Source organism: Centrocercus urophasianus, unplaced genomic scaffold (genome assembly GCF_019232065.1).
Source record: "Centrocercus urophasianus isolate 14NV4802_14NV808 unplaced genomic scaffold, USGS_Curo_1.0 seq_1364, whole genome shotgun sequence".
NCBI classification, from domain to species: domain Eukaryota; kingdom Metazoa; phylum Chordata; class Aves; order Galliformes; family Phasianidae; genus Centrocercus; species Centrocercus urophasianus.
This window is the reverse complement of record NW_024884547.1, coordinates 27,949-48,745: the sequence shown is the minus strand read 5'-3', so window position 1 is coordinate 48,745 and position 20,797 is coordinate 27,949. Positions and strand designations below refer to the sequence as shown.

Here is a 20,797-nt window from a genome sequence, read left to right as displayed (position 1 = left end):
CCCTGCTCTACAGGCATAGTGTGAACAGATAGTTAAAATTATTTTTATTCTACGAGCATATTTTAAGATTTATGGGGACTATTGCATTAGGGACTATTTTTTCATGTGCTCTGGTACACAGAATTAACACACCCAGACAACCATGCATACACAGCTGCTGTGTGCTCATTCCCATACACGTTTATCAGATGCAACAAAAACTCCATTTTTTCAAAATCAGATATTTTTGATGCCAGACAATTGCCACCAATTCAGTATCTCTTGCACTCCAATGATACAACAGTAACTTCAGTAAAAACATGTAGTAGCTGTACGTTTTAAAGTAGCAGTGAGTATCAGTGACATATTCCTTTTTGACAGACAGCTACTAGTACAGAATAAAGGAAAGGATAAGGGCTATTCACACACAGTACAGATGCCCACTGACATATAACTTTCATATGAAAATAGAATCTTTTAAAAAATCACCCAGCTCAGTGAGCATATCTTAAAAAGTGTGGAAACATCTGGGGAAGAAAATACTAAGGAGTGTGGATTTTAAATAGAAGGAATTTAGAATGAGTCTCTCCCATCAGTTGTCTTTTTTCAGAAACACAGCAGAAGGTACACCAACCAGCAGAATGACTGGATGACATTACTTTACTTTGATTGCTTCCATAGCAAAAGTCATTAAGAAAACAATTTATGTATGAAACCTGAGCACATACGTATCAAATGGCTTAGAAGCTTTCATCGGTTAGCAAAACCAGACATCTGAGAGATGGAGAAATTAACGTGTAATGGAGATATTAATTACTTTATTTTTTTTACTCAGATAGGCAAGTCTTGCTTGCATCTGATGCCAGGGAATCTGAAGAAAACAACCACCCCCTGCAAAATAATTGCCAAGTCATCAGGACAGGAACTAATCTGCATTACCAGATCAGACAGCGAAAGAAGGTATCCACACAACTGCTATAGCAATTAGCAAAAGAAATCTAACATGTTCAACTGCATGTGAAAAAAAATTCTACAGGGAAAGGACCATAGGATGTAATAAGAGCGTTCAGAACGGCTGAATTTGGCTTTCTATGACAAAGATAAATTCCAGAAACACACTTCTAAATACTGCAAAACCAGTATAATGAACTGACTTTAGAAGAAGATCTTCAAAATTTAAAAGGTAGAAATGACCTCCATAAGCATATCTGATTGTCATTCACATAAAATTTGGTTCCATGCAACACGCTTCTATGCAGGACGGTCATTCTATGATTAATCATGGTCCCTCTTTCCTCCTTCTGAGTCAGACAGGACATTAGCACAAGAGTAATGGAAAAAGATGAAGAATTTTAAGTGGTATACACAAAAAACAGAATAGACCTGCAAAACTCATGTCTTGAGAACTTCAGATTAGTTTTCTGAAGACAGACATACCAAACTGGAGAAGGGAAGAATGTGCTGCAAGGGTCACACAGAAGAATAGAAAAACTAGTGGAAAATGTTCAGGATATACCCAGGAACACATGCACACAGAAAAGAAAAAGAAAAAAAAAAGAACTATTACTATTCTTTCTGTAGAGAGTTCGTTATCTTACAATGCCTAACCAAATGTCCATTAGAATCTACTGGAACTAGGTTAAAGAGGACAGGATGTAATTATGATAACGTAAAATATTTGTAGTCATTATCGGAACGTAAACTATGAAAATATTCATCTGTAGAAATCCCATTTTGCTTTAGTTTCTCTCCCAAATCCAAAGAAATCTTGAGAAAATCATGACATAGAAGTGATGCTTGTGATGCATAAGTAGGGAAAATGCATTAGCTCTCATTTATTTCAGCAGCAAGTCTAGCCTGCAAACTACCACCAACATACTTTTTTAAACAAATCCCTTTATTTTTTCAGGGATGTCAGTGAAAACAGTTTTATTGACTTACAAATTACAAACTTCCAGTTAGTTCCCAGTAATGTAAAAATGAGGTAAAAAAAAAACTGACATGGGCAGAAGTCTTCTGTTTGTGCATGACATACATCATCCTCACTCTTGTAGCTCTTCTTAAACCCACTAGCTAAGACACCCCAATTTGGATGAGCTTGTCATCTGACAGTGACTGTAACTTCAGTGAGACATCAACTCCCGCTCCTGAATCCTATCTCTGAAACACACTGACATTTGGGTGCCAGTTTCTCTCACAGAAGCCAAATGCCACTTATAACATAACTACCAGCTACTTACATCTAAAAGGCAGATACTCGGAGCTTTCACCAGTTTTCCACTGGCACACTTGCTGTCTAAGTTGATAAGTACTGGATTGACTGGTGGTCAATCTATCAGGTAACTCATCTAAATAACTATACTTTTAAAGAGCAAAAAAATACTTTTAAGTTCAAATAAAAAATACCTAGTTCAAATCTGGAAGTTAAATTTGTAATTGGACACCTGTATACAGCCCTTAAGGGCTGGGTGAAGAATTAGATCTTGAGGAATGAGGTAAAAACAGGAAAACTCATTTTTGCTGCCATTCTAACAAATTTCTGTTTTCAAATCCCCTTGTCTAAATGTCAAGTGCTAAAATAAATACTAAACTGTTATCACAGACACCCTTTACTTTAATTCCCATGAATAGTAGTCATTTATGAACATGATTAGTCAGCATACGTTTTTTTACCCGAAGATGAAATTTCATATGGGAGAATAGATAGGCTGTTGTTGTGGTTTTTTTCATATTTGGTTGCAATATGGGTTTTTACATTTGAAAAGATTATGCTAAGGCTGTTTAAAATCCCCTACAGACTGCTAGCACAATCTCTGATTGCTTTGTTCCTTAGCAACATGAATAATTGACAAAAAAAATTCCCTCTCACCTGGCAGTTTCTATTAGTTCAGTTTTGAACCTCTCCAACAGCTTTAGGAAGAAAAGGTGCTTTCTCAAGCCAGCAATTAAAAAGGATAACACTATGATCACCATTTTTTCTGGCCACATATTTTGCTTGCAATATCCAAAGCTGACATAAAATTAAGAATAAGCAAGTTTTGCTCAGTTAGAAGAGAAAAATTGTATTGTTCCGAGTCTGTCCAAGGCATGAACTGCCAGAGCACTGTGGGCAGCCTTCCTGATGAGTTGCCTGCCCCTGCATACACAGCGTTAGTGCAGCAACACATGAAGGTCTTGGCAATCAGCAGCTTGAATGTAGGTTTAGCATCAGACCTTGCAGAGGTACGAGTGTGGGTCCTGGAGGCTGCATAAGCCAGCCTATACAGCCTGGAGACGGCTGACCTGCCCTATAGCCAGCTCTGACATGGCTACTCTGTGCTCAGCAGCATCTACAAGCACTTTGGAAAAGAGACTATCAGATTGTCTGCCCCCACTTCAGGCCCCACCATCCAAAGAGTTGCCAAGGTTGTTTGACATGTGTTATGCACTAAAAACAGTTTGCCAGTGCAGTTATGTCAGCCCCAGAGCTGGCCGCCCTTTCTCTCCCAGCCTATAAGATCCTGCTCCTCCCTTGCCTTTGGCACAGCACCTTGCCTGGACCACTCTGATGAATTTCTTAAAGGCTGAGCCAGCAAGAATTGGGACACTGAACTGTTATCATTAACTTTTTAACTCCTTGTACTAATTCACTCCAAGGTGATTAGTGCTGGTGAAAGGGAGATGGTGGAACACACAGCAAAAAGATGCACACGAACACTGTGTGTCGAGAGGAGAGCTGGTGTATATGTCTGAGCTGCAAGATCAGCTTAGACTGGAATTTGATATGCCCCAAGCCTTCTGCAGGAATATACTGTACAAGAGCTGAGTACCATTACTTGGCAGCTAGTAGTATTAGACTATACATATTACATTTACAGGAAATCCATGAACAAATATTTCTTTTGAACTGTAATAATAACAACAATCTGCTCATCTAAAAGGAAACATGACTGTCTAGCATATGTAACGTATGTGTTTGAAGCATATCTGCACTCTCCAGTGAGCATATAGTAGTAAATGTAGTCAGCAGTTTCCAAAAACGGATTGCATTGCTTAGAGTAATAAGTAAAGCAGCAGGCTGTTGTAACTCTGCAATAGTGGGAACTGAACAGCAGGAAGGGAGGCGCTAGTTGATTTGTGGCTGCCAGAAAGTTAATGCCTGTAAGAAACAGGTATTTCACAGCAGAGGTAAATAAATAGTTGATAAAATTAGCTACCTGCCACACAGCTATTACTACTAATTATTATAATCTAAGTATACAGACAATTAAGTCATGCTATTTATACAACATTCTGTGCATAAACACCAAACAACAAAGAAAACAGGATTTCACGACACATATACAATGACATTCAAAACGTACTCCCAAGAAAATGAATACAGTTACAAAAGATCAGCTGTTCCCTGTTTCCTGTTAATTAAGTACAACAAATTAGCAATAAAGGTTTCATTTCCCAGCTTCTGATTCTATTAGCTCGCTACGTCTTAAATAAGAAACATTTTTGTTTAGTTGGCTACCTTTTTATGATGAACAATCAATTATCCTCATTTAAACTGACCAAGATGTTCACATCATTATTTGTAACGACTGCATCTCAGAAAGATAGGTATTTAATGCAATTACTTAATTTACATTCTTCTGTTTCATAATTCCAAGAAAAAAAAAAAGATAAATAGAACATTTAATGGTAGTAACTTTCCTCAGAAAGTATTCTGCACAAGGCTTGTGGACAGTTCTTTGAGCTAGTGATCATTCCTCAACGAAATATACAGAGCTTCAATGGTGCATTCCTAGTAGAAATCATTAAAATTTTTCCTAAGTCAGTAACAAACCAAGATGTTTTTCTGTGTATTTTCTAATAAATATTGGTAATGTTTGCCAGGAATCAGGAAACTGTCTCACCTTCATCTAAAGGAACCTCCTCCTCCTCACATGGAGAAGGAATAAGGGGCTGCAAAGGTTCCATATTAATTATGAGTTGCTTGTTCAGAGAGGGAGAGCTGCGACTCTGCGTAACGCTGGTTCTAAAAGAACAGGGAGAATAGGGTCAGTTTATTCACAAGAAAAAACAACTAGAGTCAAACAAATGTATGTCATTTCAAAATAATTTTGCAAAAATTATGGTAGGGCTTGAGATAACATAACAAGCTCTTCACAATGAACGCTGCTTTGGCCCATCTTATGTTGCACCCTTTGCAGACAAACTTTCCAACATCAGAAGCATAAGAAATGTTTTCGAGCTCTGTGCAGCCATGTTGCTCCTCTCTGCACCACATGGCAGATATGAGTATTTGGCTTCAAGGAAGGCAGAGAGGATATAAATCATTTTGCTGATATCGTTACGTTGCCTCTGGGACTGAGTGAAGGACTTCTTATGGACTGAGCACTGCAAACTAAAGAATACAGCAACAACTCCTTGTAGTTAACATATAAACAGAGATTTCATTCTTAAGCACTGCAAACACTGCCTCTAGACCATGTCTTCAGCTGCGCAGCTGGGTTTTCTTTCTTGTTTTACTTGCCTCTAACAGATTTTCCTAATAGCGAGTGTTGAACTTACTCAGGAAATTTTAAGGAATTTTGTTGATTTGCTTCAGCCACATAGTTCACTACTATAACACCACATCACTGAGAAAATAAAATGATCCTTCAGAATAAATTATCTAGGGCCTACATGTTACAGGCCTGAACCAAGAGCTGAGGCATTACGTTTTAAAACATTTATTTTTGACAGAAGCAAAGATGAAATTAAAGAGAATTCTCTCGAATCTTTGACTTCAAATGGTATATAGATTTGCATTTAGCATAGCCTAGTAATACTGTTCATGTTGTGTTCTCTCCATCCATTCTCAGTTTTCTCTAAATTAGGTTCTGACTCAAAACTGCAGGTGAAAGTTAAGGGAGCAAACCCAAGAGCAGAGCTGAAGTTTCATAAGTACATTTCAAGTTCAAAAAAGACAACTTAAAATGATACACAGATGAACAAACTGAGTAAAACATGTATGGGAAACAAAGAGAAGGGACTGCATGTCACTGAGAGTTTTTGCAAACTAAGGACACAGATGTCCTGTTTTAAGTCACATTACATGTCACTAAATATTCTGTGTGGATAAAAAAGACTTCTTGTTCAATTACTATGATTTTCCTCTCATTAACATACACCCAAAGCAATATTTGTCCTCAATTGCATTACAAAGAGCAGTCTTTAAGAACTACTTAATCTAAATTTTCACTATCCAGAGAAGTTTTCCACTGACATGACTGTTACCTATAATCACTGCAGCCCATACACCTCTGCAGGCTTGTTATCTATCTACTTGATCTTTGTGCTTGTTGAAACAAGCTATGAATCAATTCCGAAAATGGGAACTGTGCCTGCTAACACTTATAAAGTTCCTATTCAGTGCTTATTCACAGAGATTCCTCCTTCAAGAATGCCCTGAAGGCAAATCCTACTACTACTACTACTACTGCTGCTAATAATAATAATAATAATAATAAATTGAAATTAAATTGTTCAGTGTGTATTTGTCAGAAAAAAAAAACTGCCACTGTATTAATGCTTTATGACTACACGTTCCAGCAGACTTTCAGTCTACAATTTTTAAATGTAATATCCAAATACAACATTCTACAGGAGCCACCTAAAATTTCTTTCTCTCTAGACATGAAAAGAGGGAGGGAGACATAAAGAGAGAAAGAGAGACAACATAAAGGAAGAAAAAAATTATTTCTTTATACCTACAATCACACAATTTCCTCCAGCTGTTTTGCATCTAAAAAAAAGTCATTTTCAGGCTCAAAATCCAAACTTTTTTTTTTTTTTTTTGGTGAACTGAAACTATTATAGTCTATGATTTTACTTCTCTATTAAAAGGTCAAGCTATACATCGTTCTTCCCCATTTCAAGACCTGCATCATAAAAAAACTTCACATCACTAGGCTTTTTCTTATTCAGTCTAAAAAGCTGAATTTGAAGGTACCATAATATTCTAAATGCAATCAATTGTAGGATGATAATCATAAGAAAATACACGCTCATATTTGTGGGTGTTAAGTCTGTGTGGCATTGCACTGTAACTATTCCCAGTCTGATTTGTTTCTTTCTTTACATTGGAAGTTTCAACAATGCACTCCTTATAACACTGAAAGCAAATAAAAATGTAAGATAAAAATAATTTTACTTTAAAATCTTTTTATCCTACACAAAAAAAAGATCCTGCAGAAAGTAGGCAACAAGGTACTTCCTTATCTGAGTAGCTAATTTAATTTAAAATTCATTTTCGTGTGCACATATTCTATCCCAAGGTTGGACTTGTATTCTGATATTCTGCTTTCTGTGTTCCCAGATAACACTGTCTAGGATATCATCTACAGGTTTTTTAAATGTGATCTGCAAAAACATATATAAAACATATCTGCATGGGCTTAATATTTGTTCCATATTAGGGCTAGGCAGCATATTATATCTTCTGCAAACATACTTCTATACTTCAACAAAAACAATCCACTTTCCTCTCAAGTGTACATGGAGCTTCCATATTCAAATGTATTTTTAAAAGGCCTCCCCAAACCCTGACAAAAAAAAAAACCACAAACACAGTCAAAATAAGGATATAGCTGCAGAATATTCAGAAAATTAAGAATTTTAAAAAGTTTTTAAATAGCATTATAGTCTCTTTTCTCCTGTGACATATGATAGAAAATGACAAAATGGTTTTAAGCAGCACCAGGAGAGGTTTAGGAAGGGTTTCTTCACAGAAATGTTTTGCCAAGCTCCTTTCCACCATCTCCTGGTTATCTGGAGAGGTCCCAGAGGATTGGAGGCTTGCCAGCGTGACTCCTATCTACAAGAAGGGCTGTAAGGAGGATCTGGGGAACTACAGGCCTGTCAGCCTGACCTCGGTACAAGGGAAAGTTACGAAGCAAATCATCTTGGGTGAGATTGCACAGCATGTGTATGGCATCCAGGGGATCAGGTCCATGAAAGGGTTCATGAAAGAAAGGTCCTGCTTGACCAACCTCATCTCCTTCTACAACTGGGTGATAAGGGAAACCAACTGGTAGATAAGGGAAAGGCTGTTGATGTAGTCTACCCAAATTTCAGCAAAGCCTTTGATATGGTCTCTCACAGTATTCTCGTGGGGAAACTGGCTGTCTGTGGCCTGGACAAGTATATCATTGTTTTGGTAAGGAACTGCCTAGAGGGCCGTGTTCAGTAGGTAGTAATTAATGGAGTTAAATCCACCTGGTGACCCATTACAAGTGGTGTCCCCCAGGAGTCAATACTGGTACCCATCTTATTTAATATCTTTATTGATGACCTGGATAAGGGCATTCAGTGCACCCTCAGTAAATCTGCAGATGACACCAAGTTGGGAGGTAGTGTCGATGTGCCTGAGGGTAGGAAGGCCTTAAGGGGGATATGGACAGGCTAGATAGCTGAGCTGAGCCCAGTGGAGTGAAGTTCAACAAGTGCCATGTCCTGCATTTTGGCCACAATAACCCCATGCAGTCCTATAGTCTTGGGGATGAGCGGGTGGATGACTGTAAAGAGGAAAAGGACCTGGGGGTGTTGGTTGACGCTCAGCTGAACATGAGTTGACAGTGTGTGCAGGTGGCCAAGAGGGCCAATGCCACCCTGGCCTGCATTAGAAATAGTGTGGCCAGCAGGAGCAGGGAGGTGATCATCCCCTGTACTCAGCGCTGGTGAGGGTGCACCTCAAGTATTGTGTTCAGTTTTAGGCCCCTCACTACAAGAAAGACATTGAGGCCCTGGAACGTGTCCAGAGAAGGGCAACGAAACTGGTGAGGGGTCTGGAGCACAAGTCTTATGAGGAGCGGCTGAGGGAGCTGGGATTGTTCAGTCTGGAGAAGAGGAGGCTCAGGGGAGATCTCATCATTCTCCAGCTTCCGGAAGGGAAGCTGTGGTGAGAAGGGGGTCACCTTCTTCTCCCAGGCAACAAATAGGACCTGAGGAAATGTCCACAAGTTGTGCCGGGGGAGATTTAGATTAGATATAAGGAAACGCATTTTCTCTCCAAGAGTAGTCAGGCACTGGAATGGTGGTGGAGTCACCGTCCCCGGCAGTGTTCAAGATGCATCTGAATGAGGTGCTATGAGATATGGTTTAGTAGCTAAGCAGGTAGGAATGGTGATAGGAGGACAGCTGGACTAGCTGATCTTGTAGAACCTTTCCAGCCTTGTGATTCTGTGATTCTGTGATCAAGGTACTGGAACAGGCTTTCCATTTATGTGGTGTTCCTGAAGAGATTTTAAGAGATATGTGGATGTGGAACTACCATGTCATGAGATTCACTAGGTAAAGATCGTTGGACTTGATGATCTTGAAGGTCTTTTCCAACCTAGATGATTCTATGAAATCTGATTTTCTTGCTAGCCTCTTCTCTTCAGAAAGAATTTGTTATCTTTAATTAGGTTTTGACTATTTACATTGTCAGGGCAATAAGTGATGAACACTAAAAAGAATTAGTTTGCTCATAAAGTCCAGATGATTACTTCTAACAAATCAACTTTTCTTTTCTTAAAGAATGAACATTCTTTAAGCTTACTGGACTATGAAAGAGCTATTAAGTATACCTTTAAATATTCCCATATGTGTAAACGAAACAGAATCTTTTGAAACTGGAAAAGAATGGGGAAATAAATGACATTGTACTTATCTGTCAAAATCATGTAAGAAGATTCCATGTCCAAACACAGAAAATAATACAAGCTAATTATCTAGCCAATTAAAGCTAGCTTCAAAGCAGCACAAATTAGCTTCCCTTGTGTAGGAGACAATACACAACTGTCAAAATTTTCTGTCACAGCCAACACTCATTTCCAAATGTCTCAGCATGGAGGTTCAGAATAACAGTCACTACACCCCACAGAAGAGAAAAGAGAATGTCTCTGCAGAGTGCAGAAATTCTCTTTTGTCCTCAAACTGTAATATTAAATGTCTAGACATACCTGTGAACTTCCGGAGGTTCCCTCTGGATTTTAGAGCTTGCCTCCACCACCTCTTTGGCTACTTTTCCACTGCATTAAAATATGTATTATATATTCAAGCAAATAAATACTAAGATGAGCTCATTATATGACAAGAACTATACATGCATGAATAATTTACGTATTTTTTAAAAAAGAAAATGAAAAAAAAAAAAATGTCTAAAATTGAAAATTCTGCTGATAAATTATCTGTAAAGCTACTGAAGAAAAAGTAGCCTCTTGTAATTGAATGTTATGTGTTACTTAGACCAATCCAGTAATACAGCCCTTTTCCAAAGCTGTCCAGCAACACTGCTCTATATTGAACATGATCTATGATAGCCATGCATCCTTGTTTCTTAGAAGCTACACCAAAACAGGGACCCCATTACGGTGGAACTGCTCTTTGACAAGTCAATACAAACTAATTTTAATCCTGGCCTGAAGTAGGTTTGAAAAGGTCCTCAGGAAGAAAAAGTTTTCAATTTGCCAAAAGTAATAACTGTATTTTTGTTTGTTTTTTAACTTTCTAAAATAGTTTAACAAGAAAAAGAAATAGGAAGCACCCACCTGTAACGAAATCTGCTGCCTTTAAAAAATATTTTGCTGCTGGACATGGTCTTAATCTGGCTGGATTTTGCATACCTTGATGAAAAAGAACAAAGACTGTTATATTTTCAGCACTGAAGAAACTGGATATGCAAAACTGAACAAGTTCATTTACAATTTGTGCTATTTTTATATAACAAAGTAGTACGCAATAATTTGACTTACCAACATTTTTTAGACCTATAAATGGATTTGTATATGAAGTGCCACACAAAACAATTCAAACAGTGCAGAATAACTGAACATAAAGTGAGAGATTACCTGGGTAGGAAAACATAAAAATGAAATGCAAACGCTGCATCTCTGAGGACTCATTCTTAAGACAAAAGAAAGACTGCAATAAGCCAACAACCCCTAGGCCAATTTTACTCTAAGAGAAGACAATATGGCTATCATTTCCACTTTTCCACTGATCAAACAAATAAAGAATGCAGAAGCAGTATATTTGTCTCTAAAAACAGGTGCATTTATGGTGTCTCTATGCTGTCAACTTTAAGGAGTTTGCGCTCTTCCATAACCATAAAGTATGTAGCAAACTTTTATCTCAACAATCAGAGACCTACAACAATCACGGAAGAGTAGAACCTCAGGCATGCTATTTCTTTGATGTACGGTGGCTTCAAAATGGCAAACTGATTTCGTTTTAGTCTCTCATTCTCAGATCCCAGAGGACAATATTCTATGGCTTGTAAGTAGTTGAAAATAATCACAACCATTAACTGAGAGCCTGGACTGAGTCATAACTAAAACAATTTTTCGTCGTAGAGATGAATTAGCAGCTTTATTGTAGTACCTCATATTTCTGGCATTCCCACTGAATATATTAATTGAATTAGAAGGATACATTATCAGTATCAAAATATAAGAAGGAATCTCCTCCAAAATAAAGCAAGTTATTAACGTTCATGGTAGAAGATACATTCTTCCTGTGCAGTTATGGGTAAGAGTAAGGATACACCCTTACACCATCCTCTTTGTGTTACTATGTCCCTTACAAAGAAAGTTTTTTAATAAAAATAATAATGCAATAGTATAAGAAGAGACTAAGTGGCAGAAAAAACTACCCACCCAAAAGGAAGCGTTTCTAAACAAAAGTTCAATACCATATCCACCCAACATCACCTTTCAGTTTCTAAACACTTTGTAATACTGGCTTCTAATAAACATGCATTTTAATAATAAAATTCTCTAACAAGCATTCTCAGAACATGCATATTTTTTGTTTTCATTTTGAATTCTGATAATGAAACAGAACATTTCATTTTGAATAATCTTCTAGTGATGCACATATTCTTTTCATTTTAGCATAGATGAAGACTGCAGTTTTACTTACTTATAAAAAGCCTGGTTCTCCACCCCACACTTCCAAAGATGCTTGCAGGCTGCTGGTGTTGAGGTATGGAATGTCAGTACAGCCTTTTTCTATATGCAAGAAAAAGAAGACAAATAAAACAAACAAACTTTTGAAATCTGAAAAAAATGAAGCATTCATACCTAATGGCTATCAGGAATAATCAGATAAACTGAAGACCAAGTTTTCCTGTGTATCCTCCATCTATAGTTCACTAAAAGAAATATATACCATATGTGGCTGGTAATCAAACTACTTGGGCAAATTTTTCAGAAATAAAAAGGAACGCTCTGAAGTGGTAGAGAAGAACATATATATAGGTGACTTCTGAGATAAATCTCTCCTGACAGCCGTCAGCCCAAAATCAAAGTCTTTCTGTTTAATATTCCACTATTATACAGTTGCTGCACTGCTTAACCACCTACTTCTCCCCTGTTCACTATGTCCTATCACCAAATCCTTCTTGCTACCATTCAAACAGCTCCTGCTACTTCAGGTATTGCTTCCTTCCACCATTTTCTTCACTCAGACTGCATCCAAAGCCATAATACTGGGCTAAATCACTCTGCCCATGGGAAAGCACTGGTTAGAGCATGTTGCAGGGAAAATTGCCACAATTTTAATTGTAAGAGTCCAATGATAGTACTCTAATTAAGAAAGATTTCATCCTATCTAGCTGAGCAAAATTTGAGAAAGTGATCCTAAAAAGATGAAAATATTTTTCTCTGATCCAGGATTCAATACCCATGAGGGTTCATGCTTTAGAGTAGGCAGGTAGAGCTTTAGTGTTATAAAACCCATTAAAACTTGGCTACACAGACAATCAAAACCAGCCACAATCAACTCAGCACTGCCTGCAGGTTAAGTAAGAAACATCTCAATCCCTTGCAAATAAGACACTCTTCTGACAATCAACAATATTCACATTCATTTGCATTCCATTTTAGAAAATATATATTTATAATTATCATCATTCTTCATAGAAGTTTAAGTTTGGTTAAGAATGATATTTAAGTCGACTCTAAATCAAATACAGAATTCCTGTAAAAATATTAAACCTGACCTCTTTCTGAGCTCCAAACACATAAAAAGTCTTCCCTTCAAATTTCAGCTTATAGACATCACACCTAGAAAGAGAAAAATGATTTACTGTAGACAACAAACTGAACTGCAGGTAAGAAAATTTGCACGCAGGCCTCACTGATTCACAAACATCAAGGAGGCTTTAAATAGACAAAAGCTTCAGGAGAGGCCTTTAGCATAAAATCTTCACCATAAAACATTCAGCATAAAAGTATGTAATATACTGATTTCTTGTAGAGTAGGGAAAATAAGCAAAGTATTTGTTTTACAACCCTGTGCACCTGCAAAAAATTCATTTGGGATGTTGGAAAAGAAACAGGGTTGACAGCACTTATTTCTGGATCTTGTGTGTTGCTATCCTGTGTTATAATTTAACCCAGGTTCAAAGCACTAGATATGGAATAATGCTGCACTGCATTAAGACAATACAATTATCTCTGAATTAAATTGCAACTGAAATTTTATCATTACCAGAGCAGAGATGAAAACACTGTAGCTTCTCAAACTTCCCTGAAGACTTTGGATGATGCAGAATTGAAATGGGAATGACTCTGGAGGTAAGGAGGATGCTATTCCAGAAATTTTCTAAAAAGTATTTTACTTTAACATTTATCAATAGCAACAAAAAAGTCCAATTTCAGTAGAAGGATAGAAAGATTCAACACCAATGTAATTTGGCAGGCAGGTTACAAAGATGCAATATGCTTTAGAACCTTATACAGAAATCAGTCAGATCCTGAATTGAAAATTGTGCATGAAATAAACATCTGTAAGCAAAAATAAGACAGTAAGTCAAAGGCAAACCAGGAATCCAAAGACACTTTTGTTGAGCCAGTGCACTAATACAATATATTACCAATACCTTACTGTGACAATAATTTACAGAACCAATCTCTTTTCAAAAACCCAGCACAAACTAAAGCATACAGTATATTTTGCTACTTTTTATTATCATACTCTTTTGGCATGTCTACCATAAATAATGTCCTCTGTAATGAATAGTTGTCAGTCTTCAAAATCTATTGAGATTTTTGGAACAAGATCAGTAAGATCAGAAGACAAGGAAATATCAAATATGAATTTGGATTTTTACTGAGTGGTGTGAACATCCGCTAATACCAGTGAAAGCTACTGAGCTCTAGGTTTTATAAACGAAAAGTACAAGCATCACACTGTATCTAGATCAATCCCAACAGATCAACCTTCCAATAGGCAGCATAACATTGAGACAACTTCATGAATTTTCATCTATCAATATTTTATTTTGTTTCCATGCCAATGGGCTAAATGAATACACAAAAATCTTCAAAAAGTCACCTTCCCTTGCATGGAAACAAGAAAAATAAAGCACTCAAGCTCAATTCTCATGATGGATATAAGCCTCGCAAAAGATACTCTCTCCTTCTGTCATAGAATGGCACTACAGATATCAGGACACGATGCCAAAAGCACATGCCACTTAAACATTCTTACTAGAGCAACCTGATAGTAACCCTAGGGAAACTACAACATGAATCCAGGGTCGCAAATGCTGAGTATTTGACAAACATCTCCAGAGCTGCATAGAGAAATGTGTGTTACATGTACAACTACACTGACTTTAAACCCCTGAGGATTTATTATTATTCAGCTCTCAGGGAGATTTCTATAGGTGTAGGAGAGCCCATCTTTATGTAAACAGCTGCCTCACCATTTCCTCATCTCCCTCCCATCTCCTTCCCACAAGAAAGGCTGAGAGTGCTTCTAAGTTTCTGATGTTGGCACCAGTTTAGCAACTGGACCAAAATGAGATTCATGAACTTCTCAGCATGCCTGTACACACTCTGCACCACACTGCTGAGAGTACAGACATCTCCTGTTGCCTCGTTTGGAGAAGCTCAGTTTTCTCTCTCCCTTAAACACGGCTGAGGCTGCAAAACTAAGTCAAATATGTTAAAGGAAAGAGGTGGGGGACTGGGGGAGAAGAAGTGAAAAGGAGGAAAAAGAAGGGGGAAAAAAGACCCTCCCTTAAGGAAAGAAAAAAAAAAAAAAAAATTAAAAAAAGAGGGAAGGACAAAGCAAAAAGAGAAAGTCCAGTTCTGGGGCCTCCAGTGCAAGAAGAAGAACATCGAGCTGCTGGAGCACATCCAGAGGAGGGCCATGAAGATGATCAGAGGGCTGGAGCACATCCCCTGTCAGGACAGGCTGAGAGAGCTGGGGCTTTTCAGCCTAAAGAGAAGACTGCAGAGGGACTTTATAGCAGCCTTCCAGTACCTGAAAGGGGCCTACAGGAAAGCTGGGGAGGGACTTTTTACAAGAGCATGTAGTACAGGATGAGGGGAAATAATTTTAAACTAGAAGAGGGTAGATTGAGACTACATATCTGCTTATCAAGTACTGTTTTTGAATTGAAGGAAGTTAATTGAATGAGGAAACAATCAGATTTTTAAGAGCATATAAAAACCATATAAAAGCACAGGTGGACTTTTGTAAACTTTTCCAGACATCTCTGTCAATATGCTTCACTGGTGATTTACAGCAGAGCTGAAAAATCAGCTTACTCATTTTAGCATTTTTACATTACGTTGACTAATGTGCTGTGTTAAATCATTTTCATTGGAGGAAGAACAAAATCAAATTATTCTGCTTTTTATTAGAGGTCCTCTAAAAAAGGAAACATGATGAGGCAAGAGAAGAAATATCCAAGTGGTTCACCTTAAATATACAGGTGAAAATAATGGAAAGAAAGGAAGACACAGGTGAAAAGAAGAATCTTCCATATTAATGCACTCTTACATGCTTACCATTTTAACAAATGAATGCGTTTGTTCCCCTGGAAAACTACAAATCCTGCAGCTGTGAATCCTAAAAACGTAGTTGTTCCTGTTGAGTCCTTGAAAGAGAAAAAAGAAATATAATTTGCCTTTATCCAGTGAGACATCTGTTACTAATGCAGAAGTTATAATTACATTATAGGCTACCTGTATTTTATTTTCCTTTTCAAAATAAAATGTCTTCCAAGTCGTACACTTCAAAGCAACAAATACTTAATAAAAATAGAGGTGAAACAAGTCTCATATATGCCTACATGTTTAACAGACTAACAGAATTTCTCATGTGATGGTACTTTTAAAAAACAACATTTATTAAAGTAAGCAAGTACTCTCGAATATAAACCAGAATATTTAGTAGCCTTTAAGTTTATGAAATGCCATTAAAAAAAAAAAAAAATTACTTACATAATAGAAGTTCTGCCCTATCTTTTCTGAGCGAAGAATCGAGTAAGTTTGGTATTAACTCGAGTTTCTGCCCATCCCAAGTCCCAGACCCTTACCTTGTTAAAGTATATTGGGTTTATTGTGCCTTATGCTCAATCAATCAGGAAGATAAGAATAATCAGAAACTAATTTGTTTCTTGAGAAAGAGCTGAACAACTGCAAGGAACATCTTGCAAGGGGCCACCGTGCATTGTATCTTTCTTCCAGAAGTCTAAAAACTTTTCCATCACTTCAGGCCATGAACTCCTGCATGTTCCCACTTTATAAGTCCTGCTACATAGAGAGAAGGTGCTGAATGAATTCTCATTCTGTCCTAAGTGCCAGCATGAGGCATCCTCTGAAAACTACAGCTTTGAACTAAAGTTTACAATGTCACTGACTTCACTCATCTCTGAATCAGACCTGTATTTCACACAAGAACAACACTCCAAGCATAGTATATATGAAATCTGAAGCAGCTTTATGTTAGAGGTAACTGCTTGAGGGCACTCATCATCAAAGCAGCCAAATGGGCAGCAGTGCACATTTCTGCTCCTTAACCAAATTAGACAGTATACAAGGTGGACTACAATCAAAGACAGCAATTAAAAAATGAAGCAGCAAACATTAAAAATTAACAGACTGTAGAGTATGCGGATAAAACCAAGTAATTAAAAATGTAGGTGTAAGGGACGATCAGAACTGGAAGTCGCCTTCCATAAAGAACCACAAAACAATCACTTAATTTGCTGTTCTTCGTAAGACTTACATATTTCGATGGTATTTGAAAAACTATTCTGACAAGGTCTAATAACTTGCTTCAACTTCTGGACAACAGTAAGCCTGAATCTTGTAATTCCTGGCAAGCAAGTATTTAATACCTGAGCATCTATGAAACCTTTGCAGTAAGTGCAAAGAAACTATCAAGCATAGTCATAGTTTCTGACTTGACACTACTATATCGTCCTGCCAGTCGGGTTCTTCTGCAGAGACCTTTTCTTTCGTTGTTGCATGGATTCAAATGTACTTCGGCTTAAATGCAGTACTAGGGATAAGTTATTTTATAACTGACTCCCTGTTTATATCTAAAAAAATAAATAAAAATATATAGATCTAAATAAATTCAATTAATGGCTTTTTATTAAATGTTATTAGTTTAAAAAAAAAAAAAAAAAAAAAAAAAAAAACAAAAAAAACTTGTTACCTTGCAAGGATGAGGATCAACACCATAAGTTTCTAATGAATGTGCTTTCAGGAGCAGCTTAAATTCAGAAACAGCTGGGCTCTGACCTCTGGAAAGAAAAACTCTTTATCAAATACAATTTCAACAACGTTCAGTTTATAATGTAAAGATATAAAACTTCAATGTCACTTCTGGAACTGACCTACCCAATCCTTCATCTTTTCAGGAAAATTCTCTTAACACTTGTTGGATACAAGCACATTATGCAGTTAACCAGACTCATCCAACATCTTGCAGATATCTCTTGTTTTTTGATACACATCAAAAGAAGCACATCACTCTGAATATTAAGGAAGCTTCAGCATCTTTTTTCCACAAACTTTTTCTCCCAAACTTGTCTAAAAGGACTGTCCAGATTAACAAACATTCCTTCCAGCACAGGGCATAAACACAGCAATCATATTACGGTTCACTCAGCACACCTAATTATAGCAGTGCTTGTTACCACCGTGATAGTTTAGAATCTGTCAGCATTTCCATTATATGCCCCTATTTTTAGGATATCTAGAAGCAATTGTCAAAGCCTCAAACATGGCATGCAAACTTGATTTATGAAGTTTTATTGTTTTGTTTTAGTTCCTCTAAGTCATGTTACTCTCAGCCCAAGTGCTGTTATGACAGTGAGCCGTTCTGAGCATTATTCTGTTCAGATATTTGTATGACTAAAGAACTTGACTCTGACAGATATACAGTTTTATGACAAGCACTGCTCAGGACCTTTAGAAAGCTAGGCCTCATAAATCCTTCTCATACGCATTATCCCAGAAATGGAGCACTGACAATCCTTCAAGAAACACAAGAATGGTCATACTTAATCGTACCTCTCCACTTTGACTCCCATTCTCACTCTTTTTCCTGTGCCACAAAGGAATGAGCACAGACAAACATTCAGTGCAATGATGTAGAATAATTTCCCTTGTAGCAGTTTCTGCCATCCCTAGAACAACTGAAAATTAAAAGACTCTGACATACAAGTTTCAGCAACCAGCCCAAAATTCATCTGAACTCTGAAGATGATTCCAGCATACTTACGGATATCAAATCCTATTTTGAATCTACCACATTAACGCCCTGTGGCGATATCAGTATAATCAACTTTTGTTGTTAAAAGGTTTTAACTCATTCTCATCTGGACTCCACTGTCTTTTAATTCCCAATACGGCTTTTGGACCTACTTGATACTACAATACTTGCATTTTATTTATTTATTTAGTTATATTAAAAAACCACCAAAATTAAAGAATTGCATTTCTCCTTCCTTCACCAATATCTAATAGAGAAGAGCATGTATCAAAGGGAACATGAAAAACTGGAAATGTGCATATGTACAGCTACATATTTAAAATAACAGCATGAAAGTAACAAACAAAATCAAACACGCTTATTTTGCCCAATTACCTTTTTGATGGTTCCATTAGACATTTCCTGTTCCTTTTCAATACCAATAAATCATAATTGTTGAGCGCTGATAGAGCAAGTTTTTTCATGTACCTACCAACTGCAAAGAATGGAAGTAATTAACTAAATCTAATTTACTTAAATTGCTTGTGCTGCATAGGGAGAAGTCAAACAAATGAAAGACCTGATTGCTGATCAGAAGCTAAGCCTTACAGAAAAATAATACCTTATAAAACCAATTTTTTCATAACTTCCTTTACTGACACAAAGGAAAGTAGTCATGATAAATGTACAAGGAAAGTAGAAGTGATAAATAATTAGAAATACTGTGATTTGTGCATTTGAGTTGTTTGGATCTGGCATTTCCAGAAGTGAAAAAAGCACTACTACCTTGCAATCATTATTACAGCAAGAAGACACACTAATAAACAGAATTATCATGCTCTCACCTAGTCTTCGGAACTATGCTATCTTTCTGCATGTCAGGTGGAAAGAGCTGCAGAGCTGTGTTACTTGAAAAAAAGGAGACAAAATTTACAAGTTTGATGCTATCAGATTACAGGCAAATAAAATGGCTATTGTGGGCAGCTTTAAGAGAACAGCACAAAGCAGAAGAGATCTGTGAAATATGAAATGAAAAATAAATTCCTGGCTCATCTTTTACCAAGGGAATAATATTCAACCTTCATAATATGCTTTTCACTTGTAACTTAGTAATGAAACTTTCTTTAATAAATAAAAAGCTATCTGTAGCAAATGCTATCAGCAAACAAAAGCCAGCCTTTAATGTTAATCACTAATTTCACAATAGATACACCTTTTATTGGCTTTGCTAAAAAGCCTTTAAAGTTTCTATTCAAAACAAACAACCTCTCACATTAAAAACCAGGGTCCTGCGGGAGTGGCCTCTGTGAAAGCAGAGCCCAGCAGATGCCCCATGTTAGAATAGAGCCAGCTCCAGTTGCTCCCAAAGACACCCACTACTGCCAGAGCTGAGCCATGACTGATGCTTGGGTGTGCCTCTGGGAAAGGAGATTTAAGGAAAGGAAAAACTGCTGCAACACAGCAGCTGGAAAAGAGAATGAGAAATGTGAGGCAAAAGCCCTACAGCCCCAGGGTCAGTGCAGGGGAAGGGTAAGAGGAGCCCCAGGCTCCTTGCAGCCCAGGAGAGGCCCACAGAGGAGCAGTTTGTTCCCTGCAGCCCATAGGCACTATGTGGAGCAGATCTCCACATGCAGACATAGAGGAGCCCGCGGGACAGCAGTCAGTGCAGCCTGTATGAGGGGATGCAGCCCATGATGTAAAGGAAAGGAAAAGTAAAGGAAAGTAAAGTCACTCCTTTTGACCTTATGTGATTACCTCAGCTTAGTCAATATATATTCAATACTGAACTGAAGATGAATCCCATTTTTGTATGTCACAACCATTCTAGAAGCCAGCTCCCTCAAGGCAAAGTTTTTCAGCAGGACCAGTAACATATTACAAAGAAAATCTTCAGTAGAAATGAATAAATAATAAATAAGAAAAATAAAGAAATAAAATAAGAAATATCTGTAAAATTAGTCCTCCACAGCTATTAGCAATGAATTAATTATTCATGCCAGGAATCAATCAATCAATCAAAGAGTTCCTAATAAAATTTTTATCAAACAATTTAGTAAGACTGAGAAGTCTGCAGCAGGCTTTATTTTTAACTTTAGGCTCATGAGGATTGCACACAAGAGGATGCACAATATCTGTTTATTCCCCAGAGAGCCCCCAGCCCTGAAGCATTTCAAAGACCAGGATGCACACCAGGGAATACTTTCAAGATTGTCAAATGATATATTTGCTTTGTTGACTGATTCTAGAATTTTCTCCCCTTAATATCTTTCATTTGAGGTGACCTGATGCCCATGATCAAGCATCAATTCCTTTCAATAAA

The 20,797-nt window shown here is 37.3% G+C and overlaps 1 protein-coding gene across 1 annotated transcript in view; it reads right to left on the bottom strand.

Annotated features, from left to right (window-relative positions):
• Positions 1 to 4,862: 4,862 nt before the first annotated feature.
• The window catches only part of LOC122157425 (FERM domain-containing protein 3-like), a gene marked incomplete at both ends in the record, with an annotated part of 43,111 nt that continues 27,176 nt past the window's right edge, over positions 4,863 to 20,797 (bottom strand). The window contains 7 exons of the mRNA XM_042813062.1: positions 4,863 to 4,984; positions 9,936 to 10,004; positions 10,524 to 10,598; positions 11,896 to 11,984; positions 12,977 to 13,040; positions 15,780 to 15,868; positions 17,437 to 17,524. Of these exons, the coding sequence (XP_042668996.1) occupies positions 4,863 to 4,984; positions 9,936 to 10,004; positions 10,524 to 10,598; positions 11,896 to 11,984; positions 12,977 to 13,040; positions 15,780 to 15,868; positions 17,437 to 17,524 (596 nt within the window). The remainder of the gene's footprint in view (positions 4,985 to 9,935; positions 10,005 to 10,523; positions 10,599 to 11,895; positions 11,985 to 12,976; positions 13,041 to 15,779; positions 15,869 to 17,436; positions 17,525 to 20,797) is intronic.